Source organism: Hypanus sabinus, chromosome 10 (genome assembly GCF_030144855.1).
Source record: "Hypanus sabinus isolate sHypSab1 chromosome 10, sHypSab1.hap1, whole genome shotgun sequence".
Taxonomy (NCBI): domain Eukaryota; kingdom Metazoa; phylum Chordata; class Chondrichthyes; order Myliobatiformes; family Dasyatidae; genus Hypanus; species Hypanus sabinus.
In genome coordinates, this window is record NC_082715.1 from 132,855,426 (window position 1) to 132,872,839 (window position 17,414).

General features: G+C 40.4%; 1 protein-coding gene across 3 annotated transcripts in view; it reads right to left on the bottom strand.

The window, feature by feature from the left end:
* qrsl1 (glutaminyl-tRNA amidotransferase subunit QRSL1) overlaps positions 1-17,414 on the bottom strand; it is a 51,351-nt gene that overhangs the window by 6,115 nt on the left and 27,822 nt on the right. For all 3 annotated transcript variants that reach the window (XM_059983016.1, XM_059983017.1, XM_059983015.1), the window contains 3 exons: positions 9,737-9,929; positions 8,372-8,489; positions 6,657-6,862 (listed from right to left, as the gene is read on the bottom strand). In XM_059983016.1, coding sequence (XP_059838999.1) covers positions 6,657-6,862; positions 8,372-8,489; positions 9,737-9,929 — 517 coding nt within the window. The remainder of the gene's footprint in view (positions 1-6,656; positions 6,863-8,371; positions 8,490-9,736; positions 9,930-17,414) is intronic.

Here is a 17,414-nt window from a genome sequence, read left to right on the forward strand (position 1 = left end):
CAGATTGGAGAGGGGGATAAGAAAGCTCTTAATTTTCCGACCACAAAAAACCATATATAATATTCGCCACTTAATTTAAATCAGGAAAAAGATAATATACCACCCACACCCCCTTTTCATTGGTGGCACAACAGTAAAAACTGCTAATAGTTTCAAACTCATGCGAGTGCACATCTACAATCTTTCATGGTCCGAAAACACATCCTTCACAGTCAAGAAAGCTCACCAAAGCCTGCACTTGGTGGAGAATGAAGGAAGTTGATTTACATACATCAATACTCATGCGCCACTAGGAGCATCCCAACATGCTGCATCACTGTGCTACAGAAATTGCACTGTGGTGGACAGAAGAGTGCTACAGCAGGTCATTAAAATTACCCAACACATCTTCAGCACCAGTCTACCTGCCAGCAAGGATATTTGTACAGAACATTCAGATAAGGCTAGCAATATCCTGAAGAATCACGCCCAGCCCGTTTATGAACTGAGTGTTTCACTCCCATCGAGGAACAAGCTTCGCAGCATCTACACCAGAACCACTAGACTCAAGAAGTTACTTCCCCCAAGTCATCCGGCTGATAAACACCTCCACCCATGAACCCATCCCAGCACATCCCCCCCCCATCTACACACAGACATGACTTAGCATCACCTTATGTACAATCAGTCTATGTATACAAATTACTTGTATATCGTGTTTTACAGAATTGCTTTTATATTTATTGTGTGTTTTTATTATTGTGTTCCATATACTTCTTATGTTTTTTTTCTGCTGCACCAGATCTGGTGTAACAATCATTTCTTTTTTCTCCTTTACACTTGTATACTGAAGAGTGACAATCTTGAATCTAAATCAATCAAACCTTACAAATATCTACAGTAGGTAAGCCACTCTGCTGCATTATTGGGTTAACGGCAATATTCCCACACACTCTTTTTGTCTCTGCACCATGACCACTCAAAGTGGAGAAGCAGCATTTGTGCTGGCACTGTGAACCTTAAGGCATACACTGGGAGCTCCAAGAAGCCCTACATTAGTGTTGGAAGGAAGAGTTCACTATACAAACCAACCACCAGACACTTCCCCATCTGTGGATGAGTCTGCAGTTTCAACACTAGCTTTACTTACCACCTCAGAATATAGAAATCTTACTTGGTAAATGCAACTCATTGCTCTGGATATCACCAGGAGAAATATCAACTCTACAACTACCCTGTGCAACCACATAAGGATTTTGTACTTTTCAGTGACATTACTGCTCAGTCTTCTAAACTCAATGAAGTATATGCCTCCTGATATGACAAAACCACCATCCTAAGAATCAACCTCACTAATTTTTACCAGTCTCTTCCACGCTTTCCTTACTAAGGGAAGATTGGACTTCTACACAATATTCTAGTGTTCTGCATATTTGGAGCATGGTGCCTCTATGTATGGATTAAGCTTTCCATACCTTTTGACTTTAACTTTTTCAATGGACCTACAAGTTCATTTTTAATTATTTATGTTTCTCTGTACATCAACAATGATCAATTGTTCACCATTAAAAAAAAATCACTTCTACAGTACTGTGCAAAAGTCTTAGCTTGGTCCAGGTGTCGATTTTTACTGGCGTTTTGATGACAAACTCTGCCATCTTCATCAGGCATGATGCCTAGACATGCCTAGGCCGGTGGAATATATACTCAACTCCCATTGTCCGTCCCTCCTGATTGGTTACTCCTTAACCAATCAGGTTTCCTCTGTCTCACCATGTTTAAAATTGGATTCCAGTTCTTCCTTAGAGTGAGATGTTCGTCTTTGTAGAAATTCTTATTCTCTAGTCTTATTTCAATGGCTTCCTTCACCAAGCAGTCCCAAAAGCACATTGGTGTGGCACTGCAGTTTCGTGCTGAAGTCAATCCTGCAGTCACTTCATGTGCAACATTCCACTGTGCATCCCGTCTTGCTGATATACACTGCGCCACATTCACAAGGGATCCTGTAAGCACTAGCCACCCTGAGTCTTTGACCTGCATAAGCTATAATTTGAGCTTCCTTACGGGTATATGGATGGTATTTTCTGGTATTTCTTCAGGATTCTGCCGATTCTTCCAGAACCTTTGGAAATATAGGGAAGACAAGCAGTGGCAATGGTTCCTCCTTGTTGCCTGGTCTTTACATCAGTCCTTTTAAAGGCCCGATTGATTTCCTTTGCCTTGTAGCCATTCTGAAAGAACATTGCACGTAAACATCTTATCTCCTCGTGTAGACTCCCTGGGTCCAAAATAGCTTTTGCATGGTTAATCAAAGTACAAAGAACTGCTCTATTTTGGAGGTGTGATGGTGGCTGTCACTGATGAGGTGCAAGTCCAAGCATGTGGACTACCAACAGATGCCCTGCCCGAGGCTACCACCTGGTTTCCATCGTGATTTGAATGTTTGAATGTATATTGTTGAGATGGTCATGGAACTGTTGGAGCGCCTGGAGTCCATGTGGCCACACTACAAAGGTATCACAGACGTATCTCAAGTAGTATTTGGGGCCTAAGGGCGAAGAACTCAGCATTCTCTCCTCAAAGACCTCCACGTAGAAATTAGCAATGGCTGGTGACAAGGGCAATCCCATGGCTACTCAGTCCAATTGTTCTTAGTAGTTCCCCTTACAGAGGAAGTTCAACGATCTAAGGATGTGTTCAAAAAGGTCAACAATACACTTAACAGACCTTGATCGCAGGAGGACCAAGGTGTCCTTAACGGGAACCCTTGTGAAAAGGGACACTGTCGAAATTGACTGTTATGTCCTCTGGAACTTGTACCTCAACAGTGACACACCTCCAAACATAGAGCAATTTTTCTACTTTAGTTAATACTGTGAAAACTCTTGGATCCAGAGAGTGTCCATGAGGAAATAAGATGATTACGTATGACATCCCTACAGAATGGCTTCAAGGCAAAGGAAATCAATCAGATCCTTAAAGGGGCCAATGAAAAAACCAGGAATCTTAACAACGTGGAGGAACCTGTTGCTACTGCCTGTCTTTCCTATATTTTCACAGTTTCTGGAAGGATTACCAGGATCCTGAAAAAATACCAGATTAATATCATCCACAAATCCGTAAGGAAGCTCAAATTACAGCATATGCGGTTCAAAGATGACCTGGGACTCAGGTCAGCTGGTGTTTACAGGATTCCCTGTGAATGCAGAGCAGTGTATAATCGGTCAGACAGGGCACATGGTGGAAACCCACATCAAAGAGCATAGTCGGTGTATTCGCTTAGGTTACCCGAAGAAATCTGTGGTAGCAGAACATTACATACAAATTGACCACAGCATTGACTTTGACAGCACAAAACTACTCTACTGCGCCAATGGCTTTTGGGATCGCCTAGTGAAGGAAGCCATTGAAATAAGACTAAAGAATAAAAGTTCCAAGAAAGACAAAGGTCTTGCTCCAAGTAAGAACTGGAATACAATTGTAAACAAGGTGGGGCAGCAGAAACTTGACTGGTTGAGGACTAACCAATCAGAAGCCACAGATGATAGAAGTTGAGCAGATACAGGCAGTCACCGAGTTATGAACGTATGACTTACGGACAACTCGTACTTACGAACAGAGGGAGCAGAACGCCAGCCACTATTTTAAGTTGTTGCTGTTAACATTGTGTTGAGTGTGTAACTTTGTATTTGGCTTAGCAAGATTCACTCTGACCCCCCTCTTTTCCAGTCAGCACCGCCCCCACTTGTCCCATTTAACATGTCTCAACGCGGGTGGACTTTAGGGCCCAGAGCAGCACAAGACTCGCTGCTGCTGTATTCTTTTTATTAAGTGCGATCGTGAGCAATAGCCAGATCAGAAATGCTGATCAAGTCAACTAGTTCCTAAAAAGAACTCTGATAGGCCAATCAGACGGTTCACTGCTGCTCAGCGATAGAACATAAAATCCGCAGTTTTCTCTTTCGTTGACGGAAAACAATCACAAATGAAAATAAAGTGGAAATAATAAAGTGATTGGAAAGAGGTGAAACGCCATCGGTCACTGGAAAAGCTTTAGGCTACAGTCAGTCAACGATCGGAACAATTTTAATGGATAAAGTGAGAATAATGGAGCATGTGAAAGGACCTGCCCTGATGAAAGCTACAATTATTACTAAGCAACGCAGTAGTTTAATTATTGAAATACATATGTTTCTTAAGTGTTTTATATGCATAGAAAGGTAAAATATATACTACCTACTAAGACAAACGTTTAACTAACTGACACTATATAATACCGGATGTACCTGCTCCGACTTACTTACAAATCTGACTTAAAGACGGACTCAGGAATGGAACTCATTCATAACCTGGGGACTGCCAGTATGCAACTGGACTAGACATGCCTAGGCATGATGAAGATGGTAGAGTTTACTATCGAAACATTGGTTAAAAATCGATATCTGGACCCGGCTGGAAACCTGAGAAGAGTTTATGTGTCATATACGTTGGGAAAGCACTGGATCCTTTTTCTTAGGCCTAAGTAAAAGGATCCAGTGGATCATCACTAGTGAGTGATGATAAACCTGATTCTGATATGGCCTCCGTTGTGGACTGAAGTGGGAAGGAGACAAGAGGAGGGGTGGGAACAGGAAGCAGCAGGATTTCATTGTGTAATGATCAATAACCAATTGTTTGGAATCAAATGACTTTGTCTGGTGTGTCAGGGCTGGGTGTGTGTAACCCACATCAACCCCCCATCTCTGACACTCCTCCTCTGCCACCTGTCCCATGCTCCCGCCACAGAGCTCCAACCTTCCCACTCCCAACACCCTTTGCTCCCACCAGATTTACAAACTCGCTCTCCACTCTACATCGACAAAAGCAGTCAGTACATGTTTAGTTTTGTCTTACAGTAAGACGTCATTTGGATGAACAGAAAGGAGCAGTGACCAGCCTGAGGAACAAAACTGGGATTTACTGTCTCCCCTGCTTATGACAGTGTAAAGGTAACAACTGACTACGAGTGCATCAGAGAAAGAGTACATAGGACATTCTCCAGGATGCTCCCTAGATTGGAGGGCTTTAGTAATGGGGAAAGATTAGCTAGACTGGATTTGCTTTCTGGAGTGAAAGGACAAGGCTAAGTGATGATCATAGATGATAACAGATTTTCCCCAATACAGGGATATCAAAAGTAAAGGACTTACTTTCAGGGAGACTTGAGGATTTTTTTTTAAAACACAGAGAGTGATAACTGCAAGGCATTGACAGAGGTGGTGGTAGAATCAGATATTATTGTTACATTTTGGAGGCACTTAGGCAGATACTTAAATAGGAAAGACAGAAAGATACAGTCCTAATGTGAACAATAGAGTTGGTATAGATGGGTAAAAAGGTTGGCATAGACATGATGGCTCCTGAATTGGCTGCTGGTTTCATTTCAGGAGTCACTTTTATTAACTTCAGTTCTGAATACTATTTACTTACTTTTTTTGTTTACGCAATAAAAGTACATTGGGTGTTTGATGGTTTTGTTTTTTTTAAAAATGGGCTCGACTGGGGGGCCCCAATTCTGTGCTGTATAACTATAATTTGCTGTCCATGCTGTACTTGGAAGTCCACATTTAATGCTTTCTTTACTTCCTGTGTCTCTAATAGGCTTTGGAATTTTTGAGATTTTCACTCTTCTAATTAACTATCCATATAACTTTAAAACAAAATGGTTGGTACCATGCACAGCAGGCGGTGATGCATCTTACAGAAACCTGGGTTCAATCCTGTCTATGTGAAGTTTGCATGCTCCCTCTGATGCGACCTTTACCTGAGTATTATGGGTACCCCCCGCCCCACAAACTAAAAAAATCCCAAAGACATTTTGATTAGTATTGGATACTGTAAGTTGCCCCTCATGTAGGTGCATTATAGGAGAATCAGGAGGTCACTGGGAGATAACTGAGGAAACAGGATTGCTCTGAGAGGCAACACAAGCTGATCAGGCTGTATAGCTTTCTTTTTTGTAATAAGGAAACCTGGAAAATTTTCTGTTCTGTAATCCTATTCACATTAAAGCCTGAAATTATGTTGTTACAATATGAAAATGGGTGGCAGGGTGGAGATATGTCTCTACCAAAGGAGATGTAAGGCGCTCCTTCCCTTTGCTAGCCTGCAGGTCACCCTTGGGCAGGGTGTGGCACCTGTTCAGCCCCCTGAAGCCATGGGAGCAGGTGGTGGATGCGACCACTGACACTAGGCAGACAGTCTCTGAAGAGTATTGATAATGGCTGGCTCAAAGATGCCATCCAAAAGAAGGCAATGGCAAACCACTTCTGTAGAAAAATTTGCCAAGAACTATCATGGTCATCATGATTGCCTATGTCACATGCCACAGCACATAATGATGACGATGATGATCCTGTAAAATACAATGTAGAATAACACACTTGAGTTTTGTATTGTGGACAAAATCCATCTGAAGCCATTCCAATCTAAACCACGGTAATACTTTTGGAACATCAGCAGGAACGCTCCCTTTTTAGGTAAAAGGTTTTTCTTCAACTTTGATAGCTTTTACACGAAGAATACTGAAACGTTTCCTGAGAAGAGGTTTATCGGTAAATACATAACCAAGTAATGAGAGTTATAGTGCAAATACGAAAAAGCTCTCCATTTTCCTTTATAAAGGATGCATTGTTTACCTGCTAGGTTCGCTGACTGTGTAAAAACATCCTCTTGTGCAGTCCTTGTCCGGTTATCTTCTTTGATAAACTGAAGATATGTGGAGGCATCACTTAGAGTTGTGGGTGTAAGGAGGACATCAACACCTGACCTGAAAACCTTCAGAAAGTCATTTGCAATAAGGCGTCTCACTTTTTGGGCTTTAACAAAATAGTCATTGTAATTCCTAAGAAAAGACAAAAATAAGGGAAGAAAATAGTCATTGTAATTCCTAAGAAAAGACAAAAATAAGGGAAGAAAAATAAAGTATTCATCTTGTAGTGTGAAAACAACTAAGAGAGCAGGTCAATGTTTTAACACAAAGCATCTTTACAGGAACCAAGTCCTAGATTATTCTTCTCTTATTGATAATGACAAAGCTAAATGGCACCTAGAAATTAGACAATAGACAATAGATGCAGAAGTAGACCATTCGGTCCTTTGAGCCTGCACCGCCATTTTGAGATCATGGCTGATCAACTACTATCAATACCTGGTTCCTGCCTTGTCCCCATATCCCCTGATTCCCCTATCCATAAGATACCTATCTAGCTCCTGCTTGAACTGAGTTAGAGGGCAGGGGAAGGGAGAGGCCTTAGTAAATTTAGTAATTAGTAATGAACTAAACTCCATTAATGGCTCATTGTGTGCAAAGATTTCATTTATCATATAAAACTTCAATAATCCACAGTCTGCCAATTTAGAAATTCCAATGGTTTAGTATCTGGATCATTGTCTAATATCTTCGCTGAACTCCAGTTCCCACACTCTATTTCTATTCACTGGAGCCACAGATTCCACACTTCCTTCCCCACTCACCAAGCCCTGATGGCCACATCTTACTTCCTCACACCAGGACTGGAGAACTTAACTTTCATGCAATTATTTAAAAAAAAATTATTTAGAGTTATATTGCAGAACAGGACCTTCTGGTTCAACAAGTCATGATGCCCAGCAACCCACCTATTTAACCCTACAGGACAATTTACAATGACCAATTAACCTACTAGCTGGTGCGTCTTTAGACTCTGGGAAGAAACCTGAGCACCTGCAGGAAAGCCATTATATACTGCATAACATCTAAAGTAGTATCAATTTCCATCATTATGTGATAACTAATAGAAATGACATCCAATAGTTCAGAATAGCTAGGGCAGCATCACAACAGTGCCGAATTATTGGAATGTTACTGTAACATGAATCATTATATAATCAAGAGGGTATAATGGTTGAAGAGATAAACATGAAGCAGCTGCTAAGGTTTTAGATAAAGCCAATGGCTTAATGTAATTTGGCAGAGCCTGTTAATGGTGATAAGTAAAATTTTACATTCAATAAAATTAATATGATAGAGTAATCACTGTATCAGACACAAACTGTACAACTATAGTAAGACAGGTGGGGCAACAAGAACACTTTTCAATGTATAACTGAACATGTTGAAAAGTTAATACTACCTGGTGGCCATATGGTCCCGCAGTCAAGTCTTTGAGACAAGTGTTCAACCAAAAAAGACTTAACATATAAATTAGGGGCACGATGGAAATTAAACATCAGTTTTCATTGAAAGAGAGCGTTCATGAAGTGGCATCCAGTGTAATGAATGTGCTTGATAGACCCAATACAAGATAAACCACATTAAAGCCAAGAAAAATATAGTAACCTCAGCACATCAGCTGATTATTCAGTGCCTTACTGTTTTAAAAGAAAGTAATTGCCTGCCAGGATTCTTCCTCGAACCACATCATTGAAGCCTTCATGCCTGGTTGCCGCATACAAGGATTCTGTTGAACTTTCCACTTTACTGCGGTGCCCTTTAATTAAAAATATTCTAAATTAATTACAGAGCCCAAATGCCCAAGTATTTCATTATGTCAAGTTCCAAGAATACTACCAGAAGACTGCATTTAAATAGGAAGGTGAGAAAATAACATTAGTGGATAAGGGACATTATTGGTTTATATTTTATGTCTGTCCATCATTTCCACATGCTTTCAGAAGTCTATTTCCTAAGATCTGGAATTCTCATTCAAAACCTCTGACTTTCCACCCCTCATGCCTCATTAACTAATACTTGAATGAGTTTTATTTTGCTTTGATTTTATTTTATCCCTGTGAAGTTCTTTAATATACTTTATGGTATTAAGGATGCAGATGAATGCAAGTATTTATTGTAATAGAAGTGCAACATGTAATTACAAACGCAGAATATTATATTTCTAAAACAGAATAGCCAATTTAACCCAAGTTGTACTATTTAATTTTAGTCTTTAAAAAAACACAGAAAATTGATGGGTGAAAAGCATTGTGTGCATGTCTTGTAGCTTTCTAGCATTTTCTACATGAATTCACATCATATTCAGCTGTTATTGCTCAAGGTCGTGTTTCAAACTGCACAGAGCACACATTCATCACAATCAACCATTTAAGTCAACATGTTCACAACCACTTAATTCCTTTGCTTCACTTTTGTGATTGCTGATGTGACCTGAACCTGCTTTATTTGATTACACCTTTACAACAGCTCCAGAGACCAGATTCCATGTGATTTATACTATCCCATTGAGATTTGAGCAAGATTGAATTTCATCTTTGTAACTAAATGTATACCATCTGCTTTACTGCATAATTTCGGACCATTTTATATGGATTTTAAGGTCATTGCAAAGTTATTATCTTTTTAATATCAATTCCCATTTCAGCACATGCACTGTAAATGCTGATTATTTATTGACATACAGTGTGGAATAGGCCCTTCTGGCTTCATCGAGCTGTGCCACCCAGCAATCCCCCAATTTAATCCTAGCCTAAACCATGGGACAATTTACAATGACCAATTAACCTACCAACCGGTACGTTTTTGGACTGTGGGAGAGAACCGGAGCACCTGGAGGAAACCCACACAGTCACGGGGAGAACGTACAAACTCCTTACAGGCAACGACGGGAAGTGAACCTGGGTCACTGATACTGTAAAGCACTGTGCTAAGTACACTACCATGCCCTTAATTGATGCTACCCACTTAATCAATTTTTTGGGTATTCATACAGTAGCTCCATACCATATTCCAGTCCATCGAAGCGAGCCATATTGGATGCTACTTCTGTAGTGCACAGGACGTGATAGCACACATTTGAGTATTGGGTGTGAGGAATAGAGACTTCAACAACTCTGGCACCTGCATTTTCAAACAGCTCAGCCGCCTTGGTCCACACTTTCAATGTTTCACTGGAAAGTCCAGGTGCATGATATTCCTTTTAAAAAAAGCAAAGGTGTTGATTTAAATAAAAGTCTAATCTCCTGGGTCAGATTAGCATAATTAAATTACAGTTTTAAAAAAGTTTATATTTAACATTTTCAAAAATAGAGAACCAGCTACTGGGAGAATATTTTCAAGGTTAATATGTAGCCTGATCCATTCCTGAAGACCTGAGGGGCATTATAACTATAATAAATAAATTGTAAAACTATTTTCAAATCATGGTTTGAGGAAAGTTTTCAAAACATTTCTCTTATTACATAGGAGTAGCTTGGTGCCCACTAATTTCTTCTCTAATGTGGACAGACAAGCTGTCACTCGGGCTTCCCTCAGTCTTTCAGAAAAACAATGTGAGAATTAATCAACAGAAGCAGAGCGAAGCAAAAGCAAATGGGGTAGGATCAGATCTGGAGACCATTTAACAAGCTAGTAAAATGGTTCTATGGTGAACCCTGGTGTAGCATCATTCATCTAACTCTAACACAACATTACCTGGCTACTACGCAGCACAGCTTCACAAATTCCAAAAAAAATTCCACACCCATCTACTGCAGAAGTACACATCAGCCAAACTAAAAACATAAAAATGTAAGAAAGTAGCAGTCATGGGATACATAGCCACTCAAATTTGCCCCACCATTCACTATGGCCATGGCCGATATTCCACGAGCCTCATCTCCTCTTTTGTGCCAGTTCCCCATTCCTCTCATTTCCCTGCTTTTTCAAAAACAAGGAATGTATTTACTTTCTCTTTCAATTTCCTCAATGTTACAGCCTCAATTGCCTGGGCTACAAAATTCCACAGATTCACCATCCTCTGCAAAGAGTTCATACACACCTTAGTTTTAATTGTCAACCCCCTAATTTTATAATTATGATTCATTTGAGGTTTTCCACTAGTAGAAACATCTATTCTGCCTTGAACCATAATAAGATCATCCCTCATACCCACCAGAATATTTAATATAAACCCACTTATTCTCAACACTGCATTGCATGCTTACTCCATTGTGGAATAGACGTATCTAATCTCAAACTGTATTACATAGCTAACAAGAATGAACCCACTAACAGTTATGTGTAATTAAATACACTCATACACATTGGCACTGGTGTATCTAAGAAAAGGCATTACACATTCACTGTGCGGCAGTACAGATCCCAACATGACAAATGATATGTATTAAATGCTACAATATTGACCCAACAACAAAGCACCATTTATTCACAGACATGACAATGCAAACTGATGTGACCCTAACAATGTCCTCATACAATTACACCGGGTATTATAGCACTTTGGTGGTACTAATAAAGCAGTGTGTCTACAGATATATCTGTTCAGCTACTGAACAATGATGAGAAACAAAATGCATAGTCAATGTACCTATTTTAAAATGCACTTAAACTGCTAGTAATAATGGTAATTAAACACACCCCCATTCATTCCCACATAATACTGTGAAAACCACGAGGACCATATTCTCGATTAAGGAAGCTCTAGGAACAATATATAATATTCTACTTCTCTCTCAGTAAAGCTAGTAACAGGAAAATAAAATGTCATTTGTTTTCTTTTAATAATACTGGAGGGTTATGTTTAAAAAATAACAAATAAATCCTACAACTAGCTATCAATGGCTGGAACCTTTTTAACAAGATGGTGAATATTTACACAGACAGCAGTCCCATTTTCTGCTGCTGTCTTCTGCAATAATTTCAGGCAGCCTGACAATCCCCATTCAGGGCAGGGATGGAATCCCCGGGAGTGTTAATATTTGCACTAAGGAGTTGCAAATATTTGCTGAAGACATATTGAAAAGCTGTTGAGTTAATTAAGATAAATTATGGTATCAGAATTTAGAAATGTCGAAAGATGAAGGCCATGGGAGATGGGGGAAGTGGTAAACACTTTGTCAGTTAATTCTGTCAAAAATGTTGTGCAGTTAACTCGTATGGGTTTTAGCACTCTACATCGTCACAAAAGCATGAGGATCATTGGCTCACACACACACACACACACAGTGTGATCATACTGCATTCTTTGGACTATCTTCCTGGTACCAATCTGCTCCAGTTCTCACTCACTCTCAGCTCTCCCTCCCTTCACTTAACTCTTTCATTCTAACCCTTCTCTGCCTTCTTTCCTCTTCAGTATGCAAACTGAAGCAGTATTATTATCCTCCAGTATTATTAAAACAGATGACAGATTTAATTTTCATGTTACTAGCATTAGGAAAGCAACCTGAAGGATAATGTCTCTTTCTCTGTTTTATGTATATACATCCACATGTAGATAGATATATAGCATGTCTGTGTATATATGTGAGAGATCAGCGTGTGCCTCTTTCAATTCCTCTGTCTTCAGCTTGCCCCTCCTCTTTGCTGGCTTCTCCCCAATTGTTCAATTGCCAGCCCTTTGCTCTCTTTCTCTCAAAAACTGATGCCACCATTTCAGGATTATTTCCAGATTTTCAGTCACTTGAAACCCCAACCATCCAGTTTTATTGCCTGAAACCTGTGGCCTAACCAACATCATCCAAACCTTTCCCAGAAAACCTCAGGAGTTTATTCAGCTGGTTGCCTGATACTACTTGATGCCAGCAGCCTATGATCTGCCATTGCTCCAAAAATGGGCTGGAGGGTGCCCGGATATGAATTCCCAACCAACAGAGGTGGATTCATCTGACCGTTATGGTGGGAATGACAATACCTCACTTGGTTGCTAACATCATGTAGCCCATCCAATAGCTGGTCTCATACTGCTCCAAAACCAAACAGAGCCTCCAACATCCATAGGGCCACCCACTCCCCCACATGGCCCTTAAATTCATGAGCTTACGCTGCCCCTAAGTGCAGACAGTCTCTTGTATCCCATGTTGCCTTCAAATCTTTAGACTGGTGTGCTACCTTTTCAACCATGGGCCTGGGTCTTTGATGCTGACTTTCAACCTATCAGCCTGCTTGACCAGAAAATACTTCTTTCCATCAGAACGATGAACCAAATTAAGATGGCAGCTCAAAGGAAGACGACAGTCATCGGAAATAAGGGGCGACAAGAAAAGGACAAAAGGGCTGAGTGTTTGCCAATAAGAATGAGCCCGATAAGAAGAACTTTGGGAAAGCCCAAGCTCCTTGGTCCCACAGCAGTCAGGTACAAAGATGAGTTGATGCTCCTTAAGGAAAACAAAGCAGCACTTCAGCACAGATGGAAGCAGCACTTCAAGACAGGCCTGAGCTTTGAAGCTCGTGACCGATGCCACTGATGAATCCACTCTCAATGCTCTGAAAGGGAATCTCACATTGGCAACTTCAAAGTGAACCCTCAAACATCCCCAACAACATATCCCCGAAGAGCACAGAGAAATCACTATGCAAACAAAATCAACAATTCTGCAGGATGAGATGGCATACTGATGCAAGTCTGATGGTACAAAGTTCAAAATATGTTTCCACAGGTGACGCATTACAAAAAGCTCCACTGAACTGAGATCTGCCAGCACCACTACAATCTTTAACAGGGGAGATGTTGAGTGCAGGAATGATCAAGGCATTGCTTTGCTTTATAGCCCATATTCTCTTAACTATTTCTTTTCCTTTGCTAAGTGGATCCTGCCAGAACAACAGTGAGGCTTCAAGGCCATCCCACAGGCAACCAACATAACCTTTATTGTTGCCAAATCTAGGTTAAGTATAGGGAAGAAAGAAAGGACACATTCATGGCCTTCATTTATTTCACAAAGGTATTAGACTCTTTCATGAAGATATGTGGACGGTGCTGGCCAGATTTGACTTCCCCAAAAGTTAAGGCCTCGTCACAATCAGATAAGTGCAAATTTACTGCAATGGATGGAAATTCTTAAATACCTGTGAGAATTAAATTAAGTATTGCATAAGATCTATAGACTATTTAGACATCTAAATGGTAAAATGATGTTGTAATAATACACTTGAATTAAGTAACTTCACGAGATCTACAGAGGAAGTTTTCAGCCCTCATATCTATTTTCATAATTTTCTAATTTTAGAATATATTGAAGTAGGAGTTTTTTTGAGCTAATACACAGAACATTGCTCAACAGTCACGCTGAAAGAGTTGTAGAAATCAGTGGCTGCAACTGGAGTAGCCACAATCTCTAAGGCCCTTGTATAATAAGAGTATTTATGGAGGAGTGGCAAGGAAGAAGCCCTGGCGTAGAAGGCACATCCTTGCCTGTAAAGCCTTTGCAAAGCATTTACTGGCCTCAATACAAAGGTGTTAGTATAAATCTAACACTGTACGCCAGCCAGCTAACACCATGCCTATTGTAAAGAACGGTGGAGTAACATTATCTGGGAATGCTTTTCAGCAGCAGAGACTGAAAATCTGGTTAAGATTGATGGGAAGATGAATGGTGCTAAATACACAGAGATCCAGGATAAAAAAACCTGCTAGCCTCTGTCAGAAAGCTCAGACTGGGGAGGAAGTTCATTTTCCAGCATGACGATGACCCAAAGCACATTGCCAGAGCAACCATGGAGTGGCTTCAATTGAAGAAAGTTGATGCCATTGAATGGCCCAGTCAGGGTCCTCACCTTGACTTGATTGAACATCTCTGGCAAGACCTCAAGAATACTGTCCACTGCCGCTTCCCAACAAACCTGGCACAGCTTGAGCAATTTTGCAAGGAGGAATGGGGAAAATCTTGCTCCATCACATTGTGCAAAGCTAATTAGAGATTTAACCAAAATATTAACCAAAACTACTGGCTGTAATAGCTGCAAATGGTTCAACTAATTTGAGCAAAGGGGTATGAATACTTTAGAATTGCTACCATTTCAGTTTTTAAATTTTTAAGTTTTTCATGCTTTACTCTTTTCCCTGTGTTTTTTTTTTGGGGTCCATTGTGAAAAAAAGGAGGATGTGATTCACAAGTAAAACCTCAGTTAAGTTGATAACAAAAATACCCTGGTTGGTTGTAATAATCGTTTACATCAACAAAGGGCTAGGTTTGAATACTTTTATAAGGCACTATATAGAAAAGCAAAGCAAAGTTACTTTTCCATTTCTGGCATCCTTTATTGTATTTTGTAGGATTGCAATATTCTAATTGGAGTTCTACGCTGCAGTGATAAAAATTTTCTGCATTGGGTACAATGAAACAGCAAGTAGCAATCTTTTGATTGTTTTCATGAAAGTTCTCAGTATATTGATTCTATTGGAATTGGCCTCCAAATGTGATATGATATTACTGCAGTGCGTTGCCAGTCATTGAGATAAATACTGTTTGGCTCTCTTTAACACAGGGAATAGTGTGACAACACAGATAAAAATTTAGCCAAAAGTTAGACATCACATTTCTTGTCAGACACAATAATTTTAATTTATAATGAGATGAAAGATGGTCAACAGCAAGTCAAATGTGAAGGGCACATTCATCATGACATTTGTCATTTAATTGCAGAAAAATGGGACAAAGCAAAGTACTATTAATGGCCCAACACTGTTCTCAGCTGAAGTCAGTCCTTCTGGCCTCACCATGACGGCCTCTCCATTGCAACTGATCGACAGCTTTTTAAATTTTCATCCACAAGAACATTGGTGTTCAAGGCACCCTTTACAGATCTTCAATATACCACTGACTGAGTGAGGTGCTGAATACTTCTGTACAACATCAAAGGCTGCCAAGTCAGCTCATTAAGTCAATGCTTTCTAACTTTAATCCCAGTCAACCATTAATTTCCCTATAAACTGTTCTCACTTTCCCACCAGATTCTACCATTTATTTATACATTAGGGGTAATTTACAGTGGCCAATTAATTTATCAATATTTATGTCTGAGGAAACCTTCACAAGGCAGTTACATACAGTATACACCGCATTAATGTGGGTTAAAAATTACAACAGCAGGTAGAAAACCCATGTAAAAAGGGCAATGCTATGAAGGCCATGGGGGATTTCAATACGCAGGTAGACTGGGAAAATCAGGTTGGTGCTGGATCACAAGATAAGGAATTCATGGGATGTCTAAGAGATGGCTTTTCAGAGCAGCATGTGGTCAAGCCCAATAGGGAAATTCTGGATTGACTTGGCAAGCAAAGCAGATTTGATTAGGGAGCTTTAGGTAAAGGAACCATTAGGAAGCAGTGATTATAATATGATAGCATTCACCCAGTATGAGAGGGAGTATCTAAAATTAGATGTATTGGTATCACAGTTGAGTAAAGGTAAGTACAGAGGCACGTTGAGGATCTGGACAAAGTTGATTGTAAGGAGACACTAGCAGGGTTGATGGTAGAGTAATATTGGCTGGAGTTTCTGGGAGTGCTGGGGCGGCACAGTAGCGTAACACTTACATCTGGCAATAGGGGGCTCAATTCCTACTGCTGTCTGTAAGGTATTTGCATGTTCTCTCTATGACTGCGAGGATTTCCTTCGGGCACTCGTTTCCTCCTACATTCCATATATATACGAGAATGGCTAGAAAGCTAATGGTATGCTATAAGCATGGCAATGTTTTGGGCTACCCAAAGCACAGTTATAGGGAAGTACAGCACAGAAACAGGCCCTTTGGTCCATCTAAATCCATGGCAAAACTATTTGAACTGCCTATTCCTAACAACCTGCACTGGCACCATAGCCCTCCATATCCATGCACCTATCTAAATTTCTCTTAAATGTTGAAATCGAGCTCACATGCACCACTTGTGCTTGTAGATCATTCCACATTCTCACAATCCTCTGAGTGAAGTTTCCCCTCATGTTCCCCTTAAACTTCTCACTTTTCAACCTTAATCCATGACCTCTGGTTGTAGTCCCACTCATTCTCAGTGGAAAAAGCCTGCACTCATCAGCATTAAATTCCATCTGCCTTTTTTCAACCCATTTTGCCAGCTGATGCAGATCCCTCTGCGAGCCATGATAGCCTTTCTCACTGTTCTCTACACCCCCAATCTAGATGAGGTCAGCAAACTTGCTGATCCATTTAACTGCATTATTAACCAGATCATTGATATAGATGACAAACAATAAAGGACCCTGTACCAGTTCCTACGGCACATCACTAGCCACAGGCCTCTAGTCAGAGAAGCAGCCACCTGTTACCACTCTCTGGCTTCTCCCACAAAATCAATGTCTAATCCAATTTACTACCTCATCCTGAATGCTGAGTGACTGAACCTTCTGGACCAGCCTCCCATGCGGGACCTTGTCAAATGCCTTACCAAAGTCCATAGAGACAACATCCAATGCCTTGCCTTCATCCACTTTCCTGGTAACCTCCATGAAAAACTCTATAACATGGTTAGACATGACCGACTAGGCACAAAGCCATGCTAAACCAGTCCATGTCTATCCAAATACTTATATATCCAGTCCCTTAGAATCCCTACCAATAGTTTCCACAACTGATGTCAGACTCACTGGTCTATAACTTCCTGGTTTCTGTTCAGAGCCTTTTTTAAACAGCAGAATGTCGGCTATCCTCCAATCCTCTGGTA